The 19,233-nt window shown below is 37.9% G+C and overlaps 1 protein-coding gene across 2 annotated transcripts in view; it reads left to right on the forward strand.

Annotated features, from left to right (window-relative positions):
• Positions 1 to 19,233, forward strand: part of LOC126185629 (dosage compensation regulator) — a 220,825-nt gene that overhangs the window by 196,088 nt on the left and 5,504 nt on the right. For both annotated transcript variants that reach the window (XM_049928144.1, XM_049928143.1), the window contains 2 exons: positions 6,338 to 6,541; positions 9,239 to 9,339. In XM_049928144.1, the coding sequence (XP_049784101.1) occupies positions 6,338 to 6,541; positions 9,239 to 9,339 (305 nt within the window). The remainder of the gene's footprint in view (positions 1 to 6,337; positions 6,542 to 9,238; positions 9,340 to 19,233) is intronic.

Genomic DNA, 19,233 nt, shown 5'->3' on the forward strand with positions numbered 1-19,233 from the left:
TTTAATCAGTAGCACACACCCAGCTGCATAGTAAAAGATATATTCTGGAAACAATTTGCAGTGCAGATGTTAATCATGTTTATTAAACTTTGACATCAAAATTTATTTCTATTAAGTATGTAATGTTAACATAATTTTTTCTTGAAGGTAAAATAAATATTGTTTGGAACTGTTCTCTTCTAGCATTATAGTGGACATCATAAAGATTTTCTTATATTTAATGTTGTGCTGTGCCCATGTAGTATTTGTCTCCCATTGGAAGCTCGAAAGAGTCAGATGATGGCAAGCCTATAGCAGTAGATGCTAGATTAATGGAACTTCATGGATTGTGGTAATTACACAATTTGTGCTGGAAGTTGTAAAAAAATAATAGCTCACCCACATTCCAAAATATTTCATTGGCTTGCAGTCTTTAATCTACATATCCCGTATAATTCTTTTAGGAGATCCTCATCAATTCTTCTTTGATTATTTTATTACACCCGGTCATGATAAATGCTAAGGTTGTTCAAGTTGGTTTATCCAACACAGTGAAATTTCAGGTTTGTTCATGTGTAATACTGGTAGTATCATTTGAATGTGTTACATTATCTACAATTGCACTGCTGTATAGGAATAATCGTTTTTTTTTTATTTTTGTATACTACTCTCAAGACATGACTTGTACTGAAGAATGATAGAAGCGGTATCATATTTCGAGTGACTGTATAATCTTCTCATAAGTTGCATTATAAGCAAACCGATTCCGTGTCTTTGCCTAACAAGGCTTGGCTTTATCGATGACTGCACAGAACTATACTTGATACACCGGCAGATGAGAATGATTGACTAATGTAAGCTCATCATTAGGTTGAGGGATGGCTACATATCAGTTTCCGTAAATTTGATGCTGAAACTAAAATTATAAACAGTTTATGTCACCAAAAGTGAATGCCAACTTCCTGACTGAGGAATGATGACAATGAAATAGTTTAGTCTCTCATATAAATAACGTAGAAATATGACTGCTTTGTCACATAGCAGATCATAAAATCCTGTAAATCAAGTCTCATATCATAGTTCAGAAAGTCCCCCCTAAAGTTTTGTAACAATTCCAATGGCCAATGCATGAAAAATGAATAAAGTTTGTAACACTAATTAATAAATAATAAAATTAAAATCTCCACACACAAAATTACTCACAAAAATAATCAGTCCAGTGGCGAGCTGCCCAAAACTTATAATTCCAATCTTCGCTCCAAAGAATCACAAGTTCATGTTGTCTGATGCAAAATTTTCTTAGTCTGTAATCAACAAACCACTCTTTCTCCGAGTATTCTGAATGCGCTGCATAAATAAATGAATCGCTGTACTGCCAAAGTGCCATTCATACCTACAGATTTCACGCCATTAAATGATTACTATTGTTCTACAGGACCAAACTGTTTGGTCATTGGTCCCTTTGACTGCGAAGTGCTCAAAATTTGTTGATGGTGTGAAGGAAAAGGAATAGCTATTTTTCATTCTAGGAAACTGCCTGTGATGGTTATATGTTTGACGCAGGTCCACTGAGCAGAGCGATAAGTAGGATGGCACAAAACTGTGAAAACTGAACTGTCATAAGTGTTATCCTCCACCTGTTACTATTTACAATGACAAACCTCGTCAGTTCACTCAGGTTGTAACTGGCCAGTCAAAATTTTAGCCCAATCAGAATTCATTACCTGAGAAGTCAAGTGCCACAAGTCCCATTTCTTCAGATTTGATGTAAAAACGTATTTTTAATAGTCGGATATTACTTCATTTGTAAAAGTAAGACTGGTCCTGCTCCAGCCATGGCCAATTTAGACATGTTCAATAGACATGTACTCTCTTAACACTCCGTAAATCATACGTGAGCTAGGGCAGGACTGATGCCCATTTTCCATAAATTAAGCAGTGTCTTTATATTTAAAATACGCTTTTAAGTCAAAATTGCAGAAATTGAACTTTGCCCCTTTACTTTACATCTGAGGTATGGAATTATTTCTTGTAGCTCAGTACATATTTGTAAAACAAGTAATACATTTTGTACTCCTTTTGGCAAGTATTAGTATGTTAAATAAGAAGCTTGAAAACAAACATAAAAAGTATGTCATGTCATTCTGCGTTGTTTCTTCATTTGTTCCTAATAAGTGTGAAATCCTTATCTCTTGTAACATTCGAACTTTATTTGTACAAAATGGTTCCAGCACTACTTAACTCGAGTTAGACATACAGTACTATAGTTTCATATAGGAATTGTGTAAGTCTGTGTTGTGCTGCTGTGATTTTACTTGCAAGCATATTAATTCTAGACTAATTAATTAGTTTTACTGACAACAATAGTAGCTTTATATGAGAGCACTCCTAATACCTTGTTTGTCATACCTCATGACTAAGGACCAGAAAAATTCACATTTTGCAACAAATGCACAAGGGATGCAAATTCTGCCTCAAAATATGAAATACCTAATATATGCTATATCACAGTGAATTGAATCCAGATGAACAATTTTTTCAGAGATAGAAATAGCTTTACTTTCTGCTTATAAATATTGAAAGTGTAACCAATTGTTGATTACTGGTACTGGTTCGCCCAGTTTCGAAAAATAAAGTGCACAATAACCTGTTTGCAAAATGACAAGTGTACGAACACAGTGACACATCTGTGCATTCGAAGCTCTGGTAGTGCCACACCAATTGTGGGTGGTTGAATGATCTATTTAAGGTTCTCACAATGCGATAGAAGTAGTACTCAGCTGTGGGACCTTGCATTTTATAACAAAGAAACACGTACATCTGTTATCTACAATTAAAAAGTTGGTATAATGTGGATACTTCTCACATGGGGAATGTTTTGAACTAGGGTTGTCTAGAATGCCACTAGATTCCTGAATGCTTTGTGTTGCATGTTTCACATTGTTCTCTTTCCTTATTTTGAAATGACTGAAGAGACATCCTGAGCCTTCATGAATTTTGGTTATGACCATAAAACAACGGGAAATAGCAGTGATTCATGTTACAGTGTGTCAGTTCTGATTTCTTAGGACACAGTTGAAGGTAAGTGCCCTGCGAAAGGGAAGCATGACTTGTTTCACCACACTGCTCCTCACTCCTCTGATGGTCAAAAGCCTACTTGCAACTGTCTGCCACTATATAACTCTCTGTGTTGTAGCAATTTGAAACACAAAGTTCTTTCCCTAAAATTGCAAGAATCACTGTAGACATAGTGGAGATGTTGAGTCGCAGATAGACACAACAAAAGACTCATAAAAAATTAAACTTTCATCCGAAAGACCTCCTCCTGAAATAGCGGGCGCGAGGCCCCCCCCCCCCCCCCCCCACACACACACACACACACACACACCTGTTCCAGTGGCCAGAGTGTGTGGTCTTGTGCGCCCGCGCATGTCGTGTGTGTGTGTGTGTGTGTGTGTGTGTGTGTGTGTGTGTGTGTGTGTGTGTGTGTGTGTAGTCTATCTGTCCCTTCTCATAAGATTGTCATTATTCCATCCTGGATTTTCCATTGTTTAATAGTCACTTTAGGTTCTACTTCTACACTAAGTGCCTTTCCAGTTGTGCCTGTAGGCTGTCAAGCATAGATCGCACAACAACAAATGCCCACAAAAGGTTAAAATTAATATTTTGCAGATTCTGTGATCATTGAATTGGATAGGAAAAGACAAATGATGACCAGAAACATCTTAAATCAGACATATATTTGGTTCAGCAATGGGAAAATTCAGAACAATGATTTGTTGAAAGTGTAAATGCAGCTGAACGACAATGCAAAGATCATTTCGGGCTAAAAGAAGCTGTTGAAGCTCCAGTCAAAAGTTCTTCCAAGTCAGCATTTTTTTTAACAGCCAATTTCAAGGAGCTAAGGTGTCTTTCGTCACTCGCGTAGTGTGACAATCTTTGAAATTTGCGCCTCTAATCATTAACAATAAAAATAGTGTGTATTTCAACAAAAATTTATGCAAATTTCGCAAAAAAAATACACACAAATTTTACCAAAAATGATGCTGAATTTTCTGGTCCGTGCTCATGACATTACTGAGAAATATCAGTTCCACTGTTTTGTTAATTGCTCTATCACTGATGATATTTATTGTAATTGTAGCACAAAATAGACCAATGCAGGAAAAATCTTTAAAATTATATATTTGAGTTTTCAGTAGCTTATATGGATCTGTACATGTCTTTGTCGTGAATATTTATTTAAAATCAATTAGCCATCTTTCCCACCAAGCTCAGCAGTCATCTCTTCAGTCATCATTAATGGTACAAAATCTATTCGCCATATGATGGTGCGCTCTTCACATCTTGTGTTGCGTTCTTTACAACTACACACACAGCCCACTTGAGGTGACACTCATACCTATTGTGCACTGACATGCTGTGTTGCAGAGGCACATATCACCTTTATCTGCCTAAATCCTCCATAATATCAGACACCCAGTAACAGTATTCTGGCCATGTATAATCTAGTGGAATAGAAAGAAAGACACAAGAAAGCTGTCGTAGGATTGAAACAACACTCTGATAGGTTTTTAAGAAAACTTTCGTGAAGGAAATAAAAGAAACTTTACCAGATTTTTTTCATTGAGAGTAGCTGCATTTAGTTAAACCAGTGACCATTTTGATACAGATTTTGAAGGCCATGGACAAATTTCATCCATACTTTGTTGAAATTATACAAATGCTTGCTCTGAAATACTTAGGCGTCCAGAAGTCTAATCCGGAGACTATATGGTATTCTGGTAAAATAATAAGGATGATCAAAGGTTGTTGCTGTTACAGTTGAGAAGTGGAATGTAGAAACACAATGATGTTAAAAGAAATACACCTTTCCAAGAAGAAATCTATAGTTACTTCCATATCTTGATAAATCAAAAAGTTAAGAGTATTAATCATATGGCAAAATACACACTTCATTGTGTCCTATCATTTGCAAAAAGCCTTATTTTGTTATCTTTGGCCAGAACACTAGATGCACTGCATGCAACCCTCCCATATATATAAAAGTAAGTCTTGAGATCGGTGATCGATATTGCTCTGCTCTCAGCTTTCAATGCAATCTTTATATGTTGATTACATTTCATACACAGCAGTGGATGACCTAAAATGAACCACATGTGCAGTCTATGCATGTTTTCGTCACTGCAAAATTATTTAAGCTTTGTGCACTGCTTCACTTAATTTGATGCAGCACAATAAATATAAGGGAAAACGAAAAAAATTCCTGTGACTCATTGAGCAAAGATATCAGGCTGTAAGATGTGGAAGAATCAATTTGTTTCACCAAATAATTTCTTTAAAATCAGAGGATAAGTGTTTCATAGCAGCCAATATGTCTGCTCCAGCGCTTCACTGACAGTTCGAATGACACGGTTGTGCTGCGCACACAGAAAAGCGTTATCATATCACACCACTTATCATTAGATCATTTGGCAATCTGACCTCCTGTGACCAAAGGTTCAGTTGGTTATTGTATACGAAACAAATACATGAAATTATCAAAGACGTCTCACAAACAGAATCAACAAACTTGGAGCAAAAAAAGTTATTACTACCTTTTCCAGCTACTATCAACATATGAGAGCTATAACACAGATGATTCAGCCTTCCCTTGAGTTGTTATGGTTATGAATATATGGAAGACAGCAGTTATAATGGAAGAGTAACTATTAAAGAACCCTTTAATTTACTGAGGTGATTCCAGAGTGGCACCTCGCTATTGTCATAGGCTTCTAAAATTGTACTAAAAACTCATGGAAAGATGTAAATCTTGATCGTGAAACAATATTTACATGACTGTGCATTTGTCTACCCAGTAATTCATTTTTAGAACAGCTTTAAAGTGAAACAAAAACTTGTCAGTGTAACCGTATTTATTTTCTGTGGGGGTTGTGGGACCCAGAGCAGCAGATGAAGTCGTCACACGCAGCGCTCCAAGAATGTTAAGGACAGGTGAGGCTAGACAGTGAAGCTAAACAAATACACAGATAGCAGCCGCTACTTCATGCCTTGTCGCAGGTAGTAGTATAAGGTGGTAGTAAAGCTGTGCTCACTATGGAATGCGGTAGCAGCCAGAAGGTTAAAATTGTGCTCTTCCAGGATTGATGTTACAATGCTGTATTCATTCCATAGTACACTCAAGTGTGTCCACATTTTTGTTACTGTCTATTGTTCAAAGAGAACATAATGCTGGTTTGGGAAATTGTTGAGTTACAGTTGAATTGCTAAGATACTATTACTGTAATGTAGCAGGTCTGTGATTGATTGCTCTTTATATATTAAATATAGTTTTTTTTTCTTTTTGTCTCTGTTCTAGGATTAATTTGAAGATAAAACCAGAGATAGCTGCTGCAATTGTTGCACTGCGGCCGGCATTGGAAGCCCTAGTGGTAAGAGCTGCTAAAGATCCAGAAACAATTACAGAATTGTCACCACTTGATGAGAAGGTGATGAATGTACTTAAGCAGCTGTGTAGGATGAATGCTGGTCGTCACAACATGGATCAAGTGTCAACTGGCGGGTATGTTTATCCTATTTTTCCTTGCCTCAGACACAGACGTGTCAGCATGTATTCATGGATAATTAAAGGAAAAAATTAGAGTTCGTCTTCATGCAATATTTTGCAGTGAACAGAGTAAAAGATGTGATTTCACTTTTCTGATTCTGTAATACAGTTTTAAGATTCTGATGTTGAACTGTGTTCTCTGTATCCCACACAGTATTTTAAAATCCTGTATTGTAAAGCAAAACTTGTATTGCCCACTAGATCTTGAGCTTATCCATGAAACAACCATGCCTGTTTGGAAGATCATTGTAATAGTTGTCAAAAATATGAAACTTCCCAGTGCATTATACAGTTTCTGTTGGATGCATACTGTTGATACTGGCAATGCCCAAAATCAGTCATGGAATCATGGTAATAGTTTTTCCCTTTAAAATTTGCTGTGCACATCCTTTCCCCCTTCCAACTATTATTCTTTGATACCTAGTATGAGGGCAACCATTCCGGATGTGATGTGATGTGATGTGATGTGATGCAATGTGATGTGTCCAGTTCTGTGATGTAACTGTCAAAATTGAGGATCATTGCTTTTGATGGTTAACCATACTAGTTGATTCATTGTTAGTCAGCTGTAAATTCCATTACATTTGCTTTCTTCCAGAAAGTTTGTAGTAAACCAATACATTTTGAAATCCACTGTGTATAATGCCCATCTTGTGCAATACTTAATTGAGGGTTTCTAATAAACTGGGCAGTAATCACAATATCACATCTTAATTCACAATGTGCTGCTATTTTACATGGATGTCCGGGCACTCTGGAAGCTGAGTATGTTTACATCACAGGTAACACTTAACACTGTATCCAATTGCGTTTCACATCATTTGTAGCAGTTTGTTAGTTCTCTGCCTAAATTACGGTACTGTACTTGCCATCTAGATGTTTGTGGTGTTTAGTGTATTGCAAAAAATTTTAAGCTCAACCAAATCAGTTAAATATGATGGACGAAGGCAAATTTAACAAAAGGATTAAGAGAAACTGAACACGATTTTAGGAAAGGCTCCTCAAAATCATTTGCCATATGTGATATGGAGCATAGACCCTACATTATTAATGAAATTGTTCCTATATCTATCACTGTGTTGGACAGAATCTCATGAACTGATAAGTGATAAACAGGAAACTCATGGTTTCAGAGATATAACTAAAAGTATCTTACAGTCATACCTAAAGACAGGTATCAGACTTCAAAAGTCACTCATGGCATGATGTAGTCTGGTGTGATTCTCATCTGTGGTTATCATTTCCATAAGTACCCGACAAGCCACATTCGTTTTACATCATTCATACATTTGTGTCATTGAAAGGTTTTCTTCCTGAAACTGTGCACAGATCCTCATGAAAATTTCTGAGGGTTTGGTCCTTGTTGCATGAGGAACTTAATGAATATGAGCAGTGCAACAGACTTCTGTACTTCTTGCTAGCACAAAATGGCCTGACTATAGTCTTCGCATCACACTATATTGGGGTACAGGCAAGATGGTGGCTGAGTGAAGTGTTCTGTGCAGAGAGATAAGGAGAATGCTTGCTACACTGCCAGTTTGCCCTTTCAATGCTGTCAGCAGTAAACTGTCAGGCATAAGCTGAGTGAGCTTCTAAACATTCACACACCTAGCGGTATTGTTATTTGTAAGAGTTCAACCATTCCAGTACATGTTGTGCACCTGGTAAGGAATATAATACTTGTACTTTAATTGCACATTTCTGTAATGCATTCTGGGTAGTTCATCTCACTATTTTCATGGATTCCAGTCTGTTTATGATCTACTGATTTTGATACTGTCTTCATGATGATAGAAGTAATGCATTTTTCATTCGTACACACGATGATTTTTGTTGAGACAAAACACTGTCAGTGGTGACATTTCCTAAATGAAGAACCACTGTCTTCAACTTGTGATAGAGATGAACTGGAAATATTTGACAAGACATCATTAAATTTTTTGTTAATGTTTCATGAATACACAGTTTCTGCACAGATTAATGTGTGTAGCAAGCAGTTTTGTAGCCACCTAAATGAGGAATATACTACTGATTTTGTAGACAATGAAATTGTCTGCACCACTTCAGAAAGAGCGTGGACAGCTCATACATATATACATACATACATAGTTTCATTTAGCTTCAGTAGTCTGTTGGAAGATACCCACTAGTTCCATCGTCAATAGAGCTTTGTGTACCACACTATGGGCTTTATGTCATACTTACGTAGAAGGATGAAGACAGTGTGACGCTTCTTGCCAGTAGGCACAGTTATTCCAGAGTCTTCACTAATCTTTTCAGCTACATCACTCGCTTTGTACTCTTCTAGATCCCCTTTGCAGTGGTGTCTCCCTTAAGATTTGTCTTGCTTCTCTGATCGTATTTGCACAGACAGACAGAGAGAGAGAAATTGTGTTAAATCTGTTGATGCAAAATGAATAAGATTCAAAAAGGTCAGTCAATCTAGATTTGGTCTGGTTAACACGGCATGACAAGATATGAGAATATAAATATGTTTCTGCTCTCAGACAATATTAAAACTTACCAACAGTGTCTTCATTGGCTCATATTGTTAACTAGAATTCTGCGTTCATGTGGAATGTACTCTTAACAAGACACAAGCCTAATGTTATGCAGAGGAAAAGCCTTAGTAATTATTTTTCTTTTTTCCAGGATTCCTTCTAGAAGACCACCTCGTGGTCACACATTTGGTTTTGATGGGCCACCACCAAAAATGATGCGTGGTAATTTCAACAATGGTGGCATGTCTAGAGGTAGGTTTCAAAATATAGCTTGTTTACATGCTTTAATACAATATCCATCTGAATCCATAAGAATGTATTACATACGTAGACTTCTTCTGTTGTGAAATACCGAATTCCTTTATCTCATCTCTCACACTGAAATGTTTGAGGAACTAAAGCAGCATGCACATCACCATCTCAAAAGTGTCTCCAAACTGTTCACCACCCATTCCCACCTTGGTATACCACTGTCCACCTTTACAATAGCCTTATTACATTTATCACACTCTCAGAAACACTCTCCCACCACCATAGAGAATCCAGTACCTAAACAAACCCAAAACACAGTTATGAACTTTTCCTCCAAAAGCTTTACTACCACAGAAGTATCAGTCCATTCTAAAGGCCTTATCTTTTATCCCATTCCCATATTCAATCATACTGGACTTATTAAAGACTTTCTCTCCTCCTTCCAGTCTCTACAGTGGAAACACTTTCCCATTGCAAACTGTACTAATCAATGCAATCCAAAGCCAATGTTAAAGTCCAAAGTTTCTTAACCCCAAACCTTGACTCACCATCATTCCCTAAATCCCTCAACATGGAAGCTAATCTTACACCCACAGAAAGAACCAAAAGCCACCACCTATAAACTGATGACGACCTTAAAATCCATTGACAAAGCTTCCACCAATGTGGTTTGGAACCACAAGGATTCCTTCAGCTGTTAGATGTATTCTCCCGCAAAGCCTGCGACAATGACCCCATTCCAGAAATCAAACAGGATCTGCAGACTCGTCTCTGTTCCTTAGACCCATCCCAGAACCTCTCCCTTGAGTCAGTCTATCCCCTCACTCCTACCATTACCCGCACTCCAACGTTCTTAATGCTCCCTAAAGTTGTTATACCCAACCACCAAGAATGTTACATTGTAACCACTTGGTGTTACCCCCCACTGAGAAGATCCGTGCTCTCGTGGACAAACACTTTCAGTGTATTGCCCATAACCTATCCTCCTACATAAAATACACTAACGATTTCCTCCACTTGCTCTCCACAGTTCGTTTTCCTTTACTGCACAGCATCCTACTCACCACAATTTATGCCATGGCCTTGCTGCAGTTGAACACTACCTTTCCTAATGCCTAGCTGATTCCAAACCTAGTACATCCTCTCCCACAATTAATTCACTTGTGAAGGTGTTGCTTCCACACAAATCTATGCTACAACAATGGGCACCCACATGGCACCATTTTATGGCAACATATTCATGGGCCACCTAGAGCACTCCCTCGTAACCACGCAGAATCCCAAACCCTTCTCCTGGTGGTTCAAATAATTGATGACATCTTTATGATCTGGGCTGAGGGAGACGACACCTTATCCACATTCCTTCGGAATCTCAATGCCTTCTCCGCCATTCACTTCACGTGGTCCTCCTCAGCACAACAAGCCACCTACTTCAATGTAGACCTCTACTTCAGAGATAGCTACATCAGTACCAACATTTGTCTCAACCCTATCAACCGCCAGGAATACCTCCACTTTGACAGCTTCCATTCATTTCATACCAAGAAGTCACTTCATACATCCCAGCCACCTGTGGCCATTGCATTTGTAGTGACAAACAGTCCCTCTCCAAATATATCAAAGATCTCACCGAGGCCTTCACAGACCGAAACTGCCCTCCCAACCATGTACAGAAACTGATATCCTGTGCATTCTCTCTCCAGTCACCTACTATGTCCCCCATTCCCACCACCCAATATCCTTCCCACCCCTCCCACTGTGGTAGTCTGCATCCCACTGATTCTGTGTCCTTGTCCTTCCTTGTCCACCCTTACTCCACTCCTGCTCGTAACCCCTTGCTGTATAGCTCACATTCTTGCTATAGACCAAGATGAAAACCTGTCCCATACATCCTCCCTGTCCCTGAGTGGCCCCACAAGCAGCACTACACACACAAGCAATTAAAACAAAGGTGTTTCTCATTGCGGCAGGATCTTCTGGCTAAGTTTCCATCACCATCTTTCTCCTCCAAATGTGAAAATATTTTGTTGATGCTGACCTACATGGGAAGAAGCAATCATCACAATAAAATAAGGGAAATCAGAGCGCACATGGAAAGATATAGATGTGCGTTTTATCTGTGTGCTGTTCGGGAATGAAATAATAGAGAATTATAGTGGATGTGGTTCGATGAACCCTCTGGCAGGTGCTTGTGTATGGTTTATAGTGTGTCGATGTAGATGAGTACTGGTTTAGCTGATAATTTACATTATTTTTTAGGAGATGAGGTACAGGTAGTCGGAAAATATCACAATTCAGAAGAGGATGTATGCTCTGTTGTAAATGAATCTGCTGCCAAGATGTTAGTTCTCTGGCTTGAATTCATAATGCTTTGCTATTGCTATTTGTAAACTAGAAAATCATATGAGAACTGCTAAGAATCAAATGTGCGTCACAAACAAATTGTTGCTAATTCTCTTTGAGAGAACTGTTGTGTGTCCTCTTTTCCTTTGACGAATTGTTAATCACAAAGATAAATGATTAATCATTATATCAAAAGAAGTATGAGGGTACTTCAAAAATAAGATGTGCATTATTATGGCTGGCCAAGAAACTATTATTAAATGCTGCACTGAACTCCAAATTGACACAGGCACATGACTCTATTTTTCAGCGTATTCACAAATTCTCTTTAAACAACAGTCGTTCATCAGTGATTGATATTTGCATCTTGGTCATTGAGCCACTGAAGAACTATTGTGTGAATGTCGTCTTCAGAAAATGTGATTTTTGCAAACCAGTCACCGATTTCATGGACATTGTTGTCTGCGTTCAATGTTGATGACCTTTTTTCCCCAATCAGCATCACCCATGTCTGTGTAGCCGTGATCAAATTGTTGGCACCATTTTACTATGCCTGGATCTGACATTGCAGTTGATCCCTATGTCAACTGAATTTCATGGTGAATGTGTGTGCAATTCTGACATTTTGCCCCCAAGAATTGTACTGTCTCACATACTTTAAAATTGGAGTAAGTTTCCAGTTGCTACATTGTTTTATCACTTATTGTGAAGTGCATTTTAACCGTACCACAGCACAACTGTGTCTACAGGAAACTCAGAACACATGCTCTCTTCTGGCAGTGCACTGTTCTTATTGTGCAGTGACCTTAGCATGGGATGACAAATGTAACTTAATTTTTGACTTTCCCTCCTGTGTGTGGCATTTCTCTCTGTAACTGCTTAAAGTTTGAAAATACCAGCATCTACAACTGCAAATTGATTTTTTTATAGTTACATGATTTTTCTACTTTGTGGCAGTTTATATCATGACCACATAAATTCTAGGTCAGCATCACATTGTGTGTAACTTTATGGCATAAATTAAATTGCTGCCATAATTTACTTTTTTCAGATTTAGTTGAGTAAACATTTGATCCACATTCAACTGGAACTGGGAAACTAAGAAAGGAAAAAGTGTAGCGACACACAGGAATTCAGAAACAGTATGCCACTTGTATCTGATGACTGTCATATGTGTTTGGGGGTTTTGTCGTCAGAATGCACCTGAATGTAGGGAGGTTTTCCCAAGTTTGTTGACAGTAAATTTATTTTGATTCAGGTTTGAAGTGTGGACTGAAGTTATTTGGAATAAGTCTGTGGACTGGCAGAAGATAATTGTGAAACAAAATTCTAGTACAATCAGGAAACACAGTGAACTGCCTGTTATGCAAGACAAATGTAAATATAAATATTTGAGAAACAGCAGGGAATCGAGGACAGATCTCTGAGGTACTCCATGATGTGTTGGTCCCCAGCCATTCAACCCTGAACCCTGCCCGCCCCCCCCCCCCCCCCCACACACACACACACACACACAATCCATTTTCTATTATGAATATCAAATTGTAATTTGCATAAGTGAAAATTATAAACATAACTCCTAACTTGAGGACTTGGAGAAAGTAGTTAAGAGATTTGTACATTCTCTCCATTTTATGGAGCTTCACAACAGCTGATTTTCTTCTGTCTGCATAGATACAATGATTCGAAGAACTTAAAATATTTTGGGCAAAGTTTTGCTTAATGTATCTATGACCATAGTATTTTCGCAAAAGAGAGAGAGACGCGGGGTCATGGCATTTTCTTTAACCCTTTAGTTTTACATTTTTAACCTAAGGAAAAATAATTATTCCAACTTTAATAAATAGGTAAAACGCATCAATTTCTTTTTCCATAATTTCAGCACTTGCTTTTGGACCTGGAGAAACTTTTAGGATTTTCTTGGCCTTGGTTTTAGGAGAAGAAGGAAGTGGTTTACTTATCCAAATAGTTTCTTTATCTTTTCCTATGTAAAATCAGTAATCCTCTGTGTGTTGTCTCCCATCTTCAACCAGGTGGTCATCTGTTTCCTCTGTTGATTGTTCAGAGTCACTGCTGTGGTTTTCTTCTTCAATAACTTCCCCTTCTGACTCAGATTCACATGAATCTGACAATTCTTGTAATTCTTCTTCTGACAATTCTTGCAGTACTTTCTCAGGATGTACAATTAGACGGTGCCTGTCAAATGCCTTCCTTTTTCTCTATTTCCACGCTTTTATGAGACCTAATGAAACATTTTTTTGTAAAAGTAATATAATGTAGCATATCAATATCCAAGACTGTGAAAAGTAATGAAAATTGCATGTGGGAACCTTGATTAGATTCGAATATTCATTATATACAGTAGAGCGTCGATTATCTGAACGTCGGTCAACCAAACGACCGCTTAACCGAACTGTGTACTCGCTCGCACCTGTTACTCTCCCACCCTACCATCCATCATCCCCCTCACTACCAAACCAAGTTTCCCACAGTAGTCGCCGCACTGGGCCACCACTGGCGGAACATTGCTTCTAATGGGGCCTTCACAACGCCGAAATTCTTGGTATACTAAAAGAAATAGATTGCCACAAATGCGATGAAGACGACGTTCATGAATGGATGATTATCGATCATGCAGATACAGGACACCAAATCATGCAGGACAGCGAGATTGTAAACGTTGTCACTGATGAAGATGGCGCTGCCAGCATCTCATCAATCAGTGCTCCAGAAAGTGAAGATGAAAGTATACCAACAGCTTCTGAGACGTTCACTTGTTTAGATACTGCCTTGCGATGGTTTGAAGCCCAACATGAAAGTGACCAGTTTCAGATATCTGTAACGAAAACAGTACGTGACTTAGCTGCTCGTAAGCGTGTAGGCTTGCTTAGACAGACCAAAATAAAGAATTTTTTTAAATGTTAATTTTGTATACTGTGTGTATTGTTCATGCAAAATGCGTATATAATATGTATATATTTTTGTTTAATAAACTGTGCCACATACTATGTATTCCTACTGAAGTTGCCTTTGTATGTTACTTTGTAATACTAAAAGATATTCCTGTTTTTATGAATAAATTAACTGTACAGTTCGATTATCCAAACAAACCAGTTTTCCGAACACCCATGTCCCCCAATTACTTCGGATAATCGATGCTCTACTGTACTAATATAAAAGAGAGATTGCCTTGAGGTGAAAGAAAAACCCAAGTATAGAAAATACTTACATCACAAGGTGCGCAGCGGCAAACGCGCCACTCGCATTTCAAACAACAATAGCGGCCAAACTGCTGAAAGCATGAATAGCGCAAATGTAGTAAGTGGTGACATCCGTTGAGAACAACAGATACGTATCTGGATGTGAACGCAACTGTAACGCTATCTGTGATACTAATAGAAAACTAAATCTTGCGGCTATCTGCCACAGGCGCGCCCACCGAAGGGGTTAAAAAAAAAGGAAAAGAAAAGAAAGAAAAAGAGAGAGGCCATGGACTATTTGCTCAGTATAATTTTTTTCCCAAACATTTTGGGTTTGGCTTTACTGTGACTGTTACTGACATTAAATGAAACAACAAGTTTACTGTTACTAGTCACTGTTTATTTATCTCCACAATGCATTCCAAGGGTTTAAACCTCCATCAGGTGGATTTACATTTGTTAGTATGACGTGTGTGTGTGTGTGTGTGTGTGTGTGTGTGTGTGTGTGTGTGTGTGTGTGTGTGTTGTGTTAAGATTTTTTGAAGAAACTTGTGGCACTGTCTCCAGTCACAGTGAAAGGAACCTGTGTCCACTAGAGGCAGTCCCACAAGTTCCTCCAAAAAATCGTAACGTAACGCGCGCGCGCACACACACACACACACGCACACACACACACACACACACACACACAAATTTCGTACTAACAAGTGTAAATCCACCTGATGATGTAGGTTTAAACCTTTGAAATGTGTCATGGAAATAAAGTGACTGGTGACAGTAAACTTGTTGTTTCATTTAATTACCAGTTTTTAGTGTTCTGTGATCAATTCATGGGTGCACATTTGTTTATCACCATTTAAAACAATGCATATGTACCTATCTCATTCCCTATTATACCCCAAATTTTCACTATCATTGCAGGGCTTTGAAATCTAAAATATTTGAGGTTTCATGATTACTTTACATAATTCTTATAAAGTTGTTTTCTTACCAGCATTAGAAGCCATTAATCCCTAGTATCACATTGTGTGCCTGTCACAGTGTAAATATGTTGAACTTTTTACCTTATTAGCTAGCTCCAGGAAGAGGGTAGAATGCTGATTGAGTAGCACCTGTGCGTGGTTTTAAGGATGAAAGAGAAGATTTTTGCTGTTTTCAATATCTTGTACTGTTATTTGAGTTTACCTCAATGAAGTACTTGTGAGTATCACAGTAGCGCACAGAAACAAAAAGTATAAAGATCACAATGAGTGGCACACAGTTATTGCATTCGAGTCATATAACTTACACATTTGGGTAGACTGTCATGGGTCAGTGGAAACTTTGCACTTCTGTGCAAGATCAGTTTCTGCAACTGTCCGATACAGCACAGCATTTCACAGACAAATCTGGAATTGTGTTTCTTGGAGTTTTCTTTGCAGATGGGATATTCCATCACCTTTTGAGTAGGAATCTGGGACAGCAGTATTTCATCTTGTGATATTTCAATTGATTACCACGACTGAAATAAAACCAGTAGGTGCGGTGGTATACTACGGAGTAAGTGTGCATACATAAGATAGTTACCACACAAGTGTTAGTCATAGATAAAACTTCATGCATCTGAGAATAAAACATTGCAATTGCTGTGTCAACAAATCCACAGTGCTTAACAATTACGTGGTTATACCCGAGTCATTGAATTTATTATTTGACAGCTCAGGTGTAATTGGCTACACTGCAGTTGTGCAGTTGAGGCTACAATACCTTTCACTGCACACACCCACAACTGATAGCTCCCATGTTTGTTTTGTAAATGTAGGTTATAGTCACCATGTACACAGCCCGTCACATCACAATGTATATGTAAGCATAACAAAATATGTGTTCTGACTGTGGAGAAAACTACTACAGGGAAAAATAGGGCAAAATAGCTGCATATAAAACCTCATAACATAAATGTAAACCTAACATGCTATTGACAGTTGTAGAATGAAATAAACAGTTAGGCATATACGCTGTTGCAGAGTAAAAGAATTAATTCTTGAAACATGCTCTGGACAATAAGCAAATTTGTGGTGACAATGGCACAATTCCATCCAGTTCCCCATCACCACTATCATCCAGATCACTGCCAAAACTCTGTCACCACCACCACCACCACCACCACATCATCATCATCATTGTCAAGAGAAATCATTAGTTGGTCATTCTCATTTATAACACCATCTGTAGTCTGCCTTTCTCTAATAAGCTTACCAACATAGTCTGCTCGCTTCTCTTGTGAGGTGACGTCTACAGTAGGAAGACCTTATTGTAATAGTCTTTTCTCTTCTGTTACAGTAAAAGGCTTGTTATTATTCTTAAAGTTTTCCACACTGAGCCATGTACACAAATTTTGTCTCTGTGAACTGACACTTGTCAACTAATTTTCTAGATTTTTGTTTAAAGAAGTCATGAAAAAAATAAAAACTGTTTACATTAAAGGTTGGACCTTCCTTGCTCTAAATGTTTTTTTATTCATTTTTTCCTGAAAGTAAATGGTATTTTCTCTACATACAGTTTTGAAAGTGGAACACTTTTCCAGAAAATAAAAACTTAACTTTCAAAACTCATTCCTATGAATATTTGCAAGAAATAAGCATGTTCAGAAGAACATATTTTATTGAAATAAATATAAGCATACCAAAAAAATTCAGTACAGAAATGCAGTTTTTGTTTTATCAAGCAGCATTTATTCGAACATGATACTCCTTGAAACTGCCTTGTACACACAGACCCACCTCACTCTGTTTACACCACTATTGCATTTCTTTTCTTACTAATTTTCCCAGTTTCTTTTTTTTCCCCTTATCTGCCCACAGACTTTACAGCACCAGGCTACATTTTGTTCAAATGCTGTAGCTGGGATCTTTTCTGGGAAGTGCCTTTCAAACACTGTCTACTCTTGGTGATGGTCCAACTTTTGAATACTGGAGCCCCTCCACACCACCACGACCATCTAGCTGTTTACCAAAGGCCTTGATGAAGCACACCAGAGACTTTTTTTACACACACACACACACACACACACACACACACACACACAAAACCCAACTGTTCATGACTGCTAAAAGAAGCAAGTAAAAGAAGACCTCCTTCCACCATTTCAGTGTCTTCCAACAGAAAGCAAAATAGCTTGATAGCTGGTCAACCCAGTCTACTCCAGTTTTACCCTTGTTACAGTCTCTTACAACATCTGGTTTACATATACTTGTTCTTTGCTTGTGGTACTAATTTCAATTGAATTTGCTTGATGTGTGGTTGAAAGACAATACACATCCCTGGTTGATTTCCATTTTACAAGAAGTAAATGTTCCATCCTTCAAAACATCATTTCCCATTCCCTAAGCTTCACAGTCTTTATTTCAGTAGGTAGGCCCTCCCAGGCTTTCATTACAGTGGCTATGCCCAAGATTTTATTCTGCCGCAGATAGTCCAACTCAGCAGGACTTGTGCAGAATCTGTTTATGTAAATGCTGTGTGCTTTGCCATAATGACGTCAACACTGCCTTCCAATTACAGACAAGACAGTTGTCTATGTTGTTGCTTTACTTGTGTAAATTTCGTAATTAAAAGCATAAACTGTTGTTCAGTCGCATAGTAAATGAAGTTCGATTACATATTTATTTGGTTTGTTTTTCATATAAGCTCTAAATCCTCTTCATCCTCTACGTTGCATATTACTTAATCAGTTGTGAGATTCAAGTATGGTTGAAATTATTCATACACTTTGTAACAAAAGAATTAAGAAATGTCTGATTTCGTGCAGGGGTGATGTCCTAGCTGACCTAGCTTTATGAATTTCATGTTGTCATTCAAGAGCAGCATAAACAAAATGGAAGTGAATCTGTCTCAACTCATCAGCCTGTATGCCACTGAAGTAATGAATCCTTTGACCAATAGTCACTTATTTGGTTTGATTTGATTTTTTATTGGTCCAGTTTTATCATATATCACAAATTGTATAATTGGTTTTCAGGAGGTAGTCCCTAGTGAACAAGATAGTTTCATAAATGAATAAACTTGGAACATTTAGGACACCAAGCTTAGTAAAATGGGATTTGCAGGACTCCATCTTTTTAAGGCCACAAATTATTCTTAAAGCTCTTTTTTGCATTCTAAAAACCTTTACACTGAGTTGAGTATCCCCAGGAAAAGATCCCATATCTGATTAGTGAGTGGAACTATGCATAGTATGCCTGCAGTACTGTTGTTTTGCTTTTTGAACCCAAAGACCCAAGAATTTTGTGACACTTACATTTTCTAGGGGATCATTTTTTAATTGGGCTTGAATAGACATTTGATTAGTTGGAAGAATTAAATGAAAATC

This window comes from Schistocerca cancellata, chromosome 1 (assembly GCF_023864275.1).
Source record: "Schistocerca cancellata isolate TAMUIC-IGC-003103 chromosome 1, iqSchCanc2.1, whole genome shotgun sequence".
Lineage (NCBI taxonomy): Eukaryota > Metazoa > Arthropoda > Insecta > Orthoptera > Acrididae > Schistocerca > Schistocerca cancellata.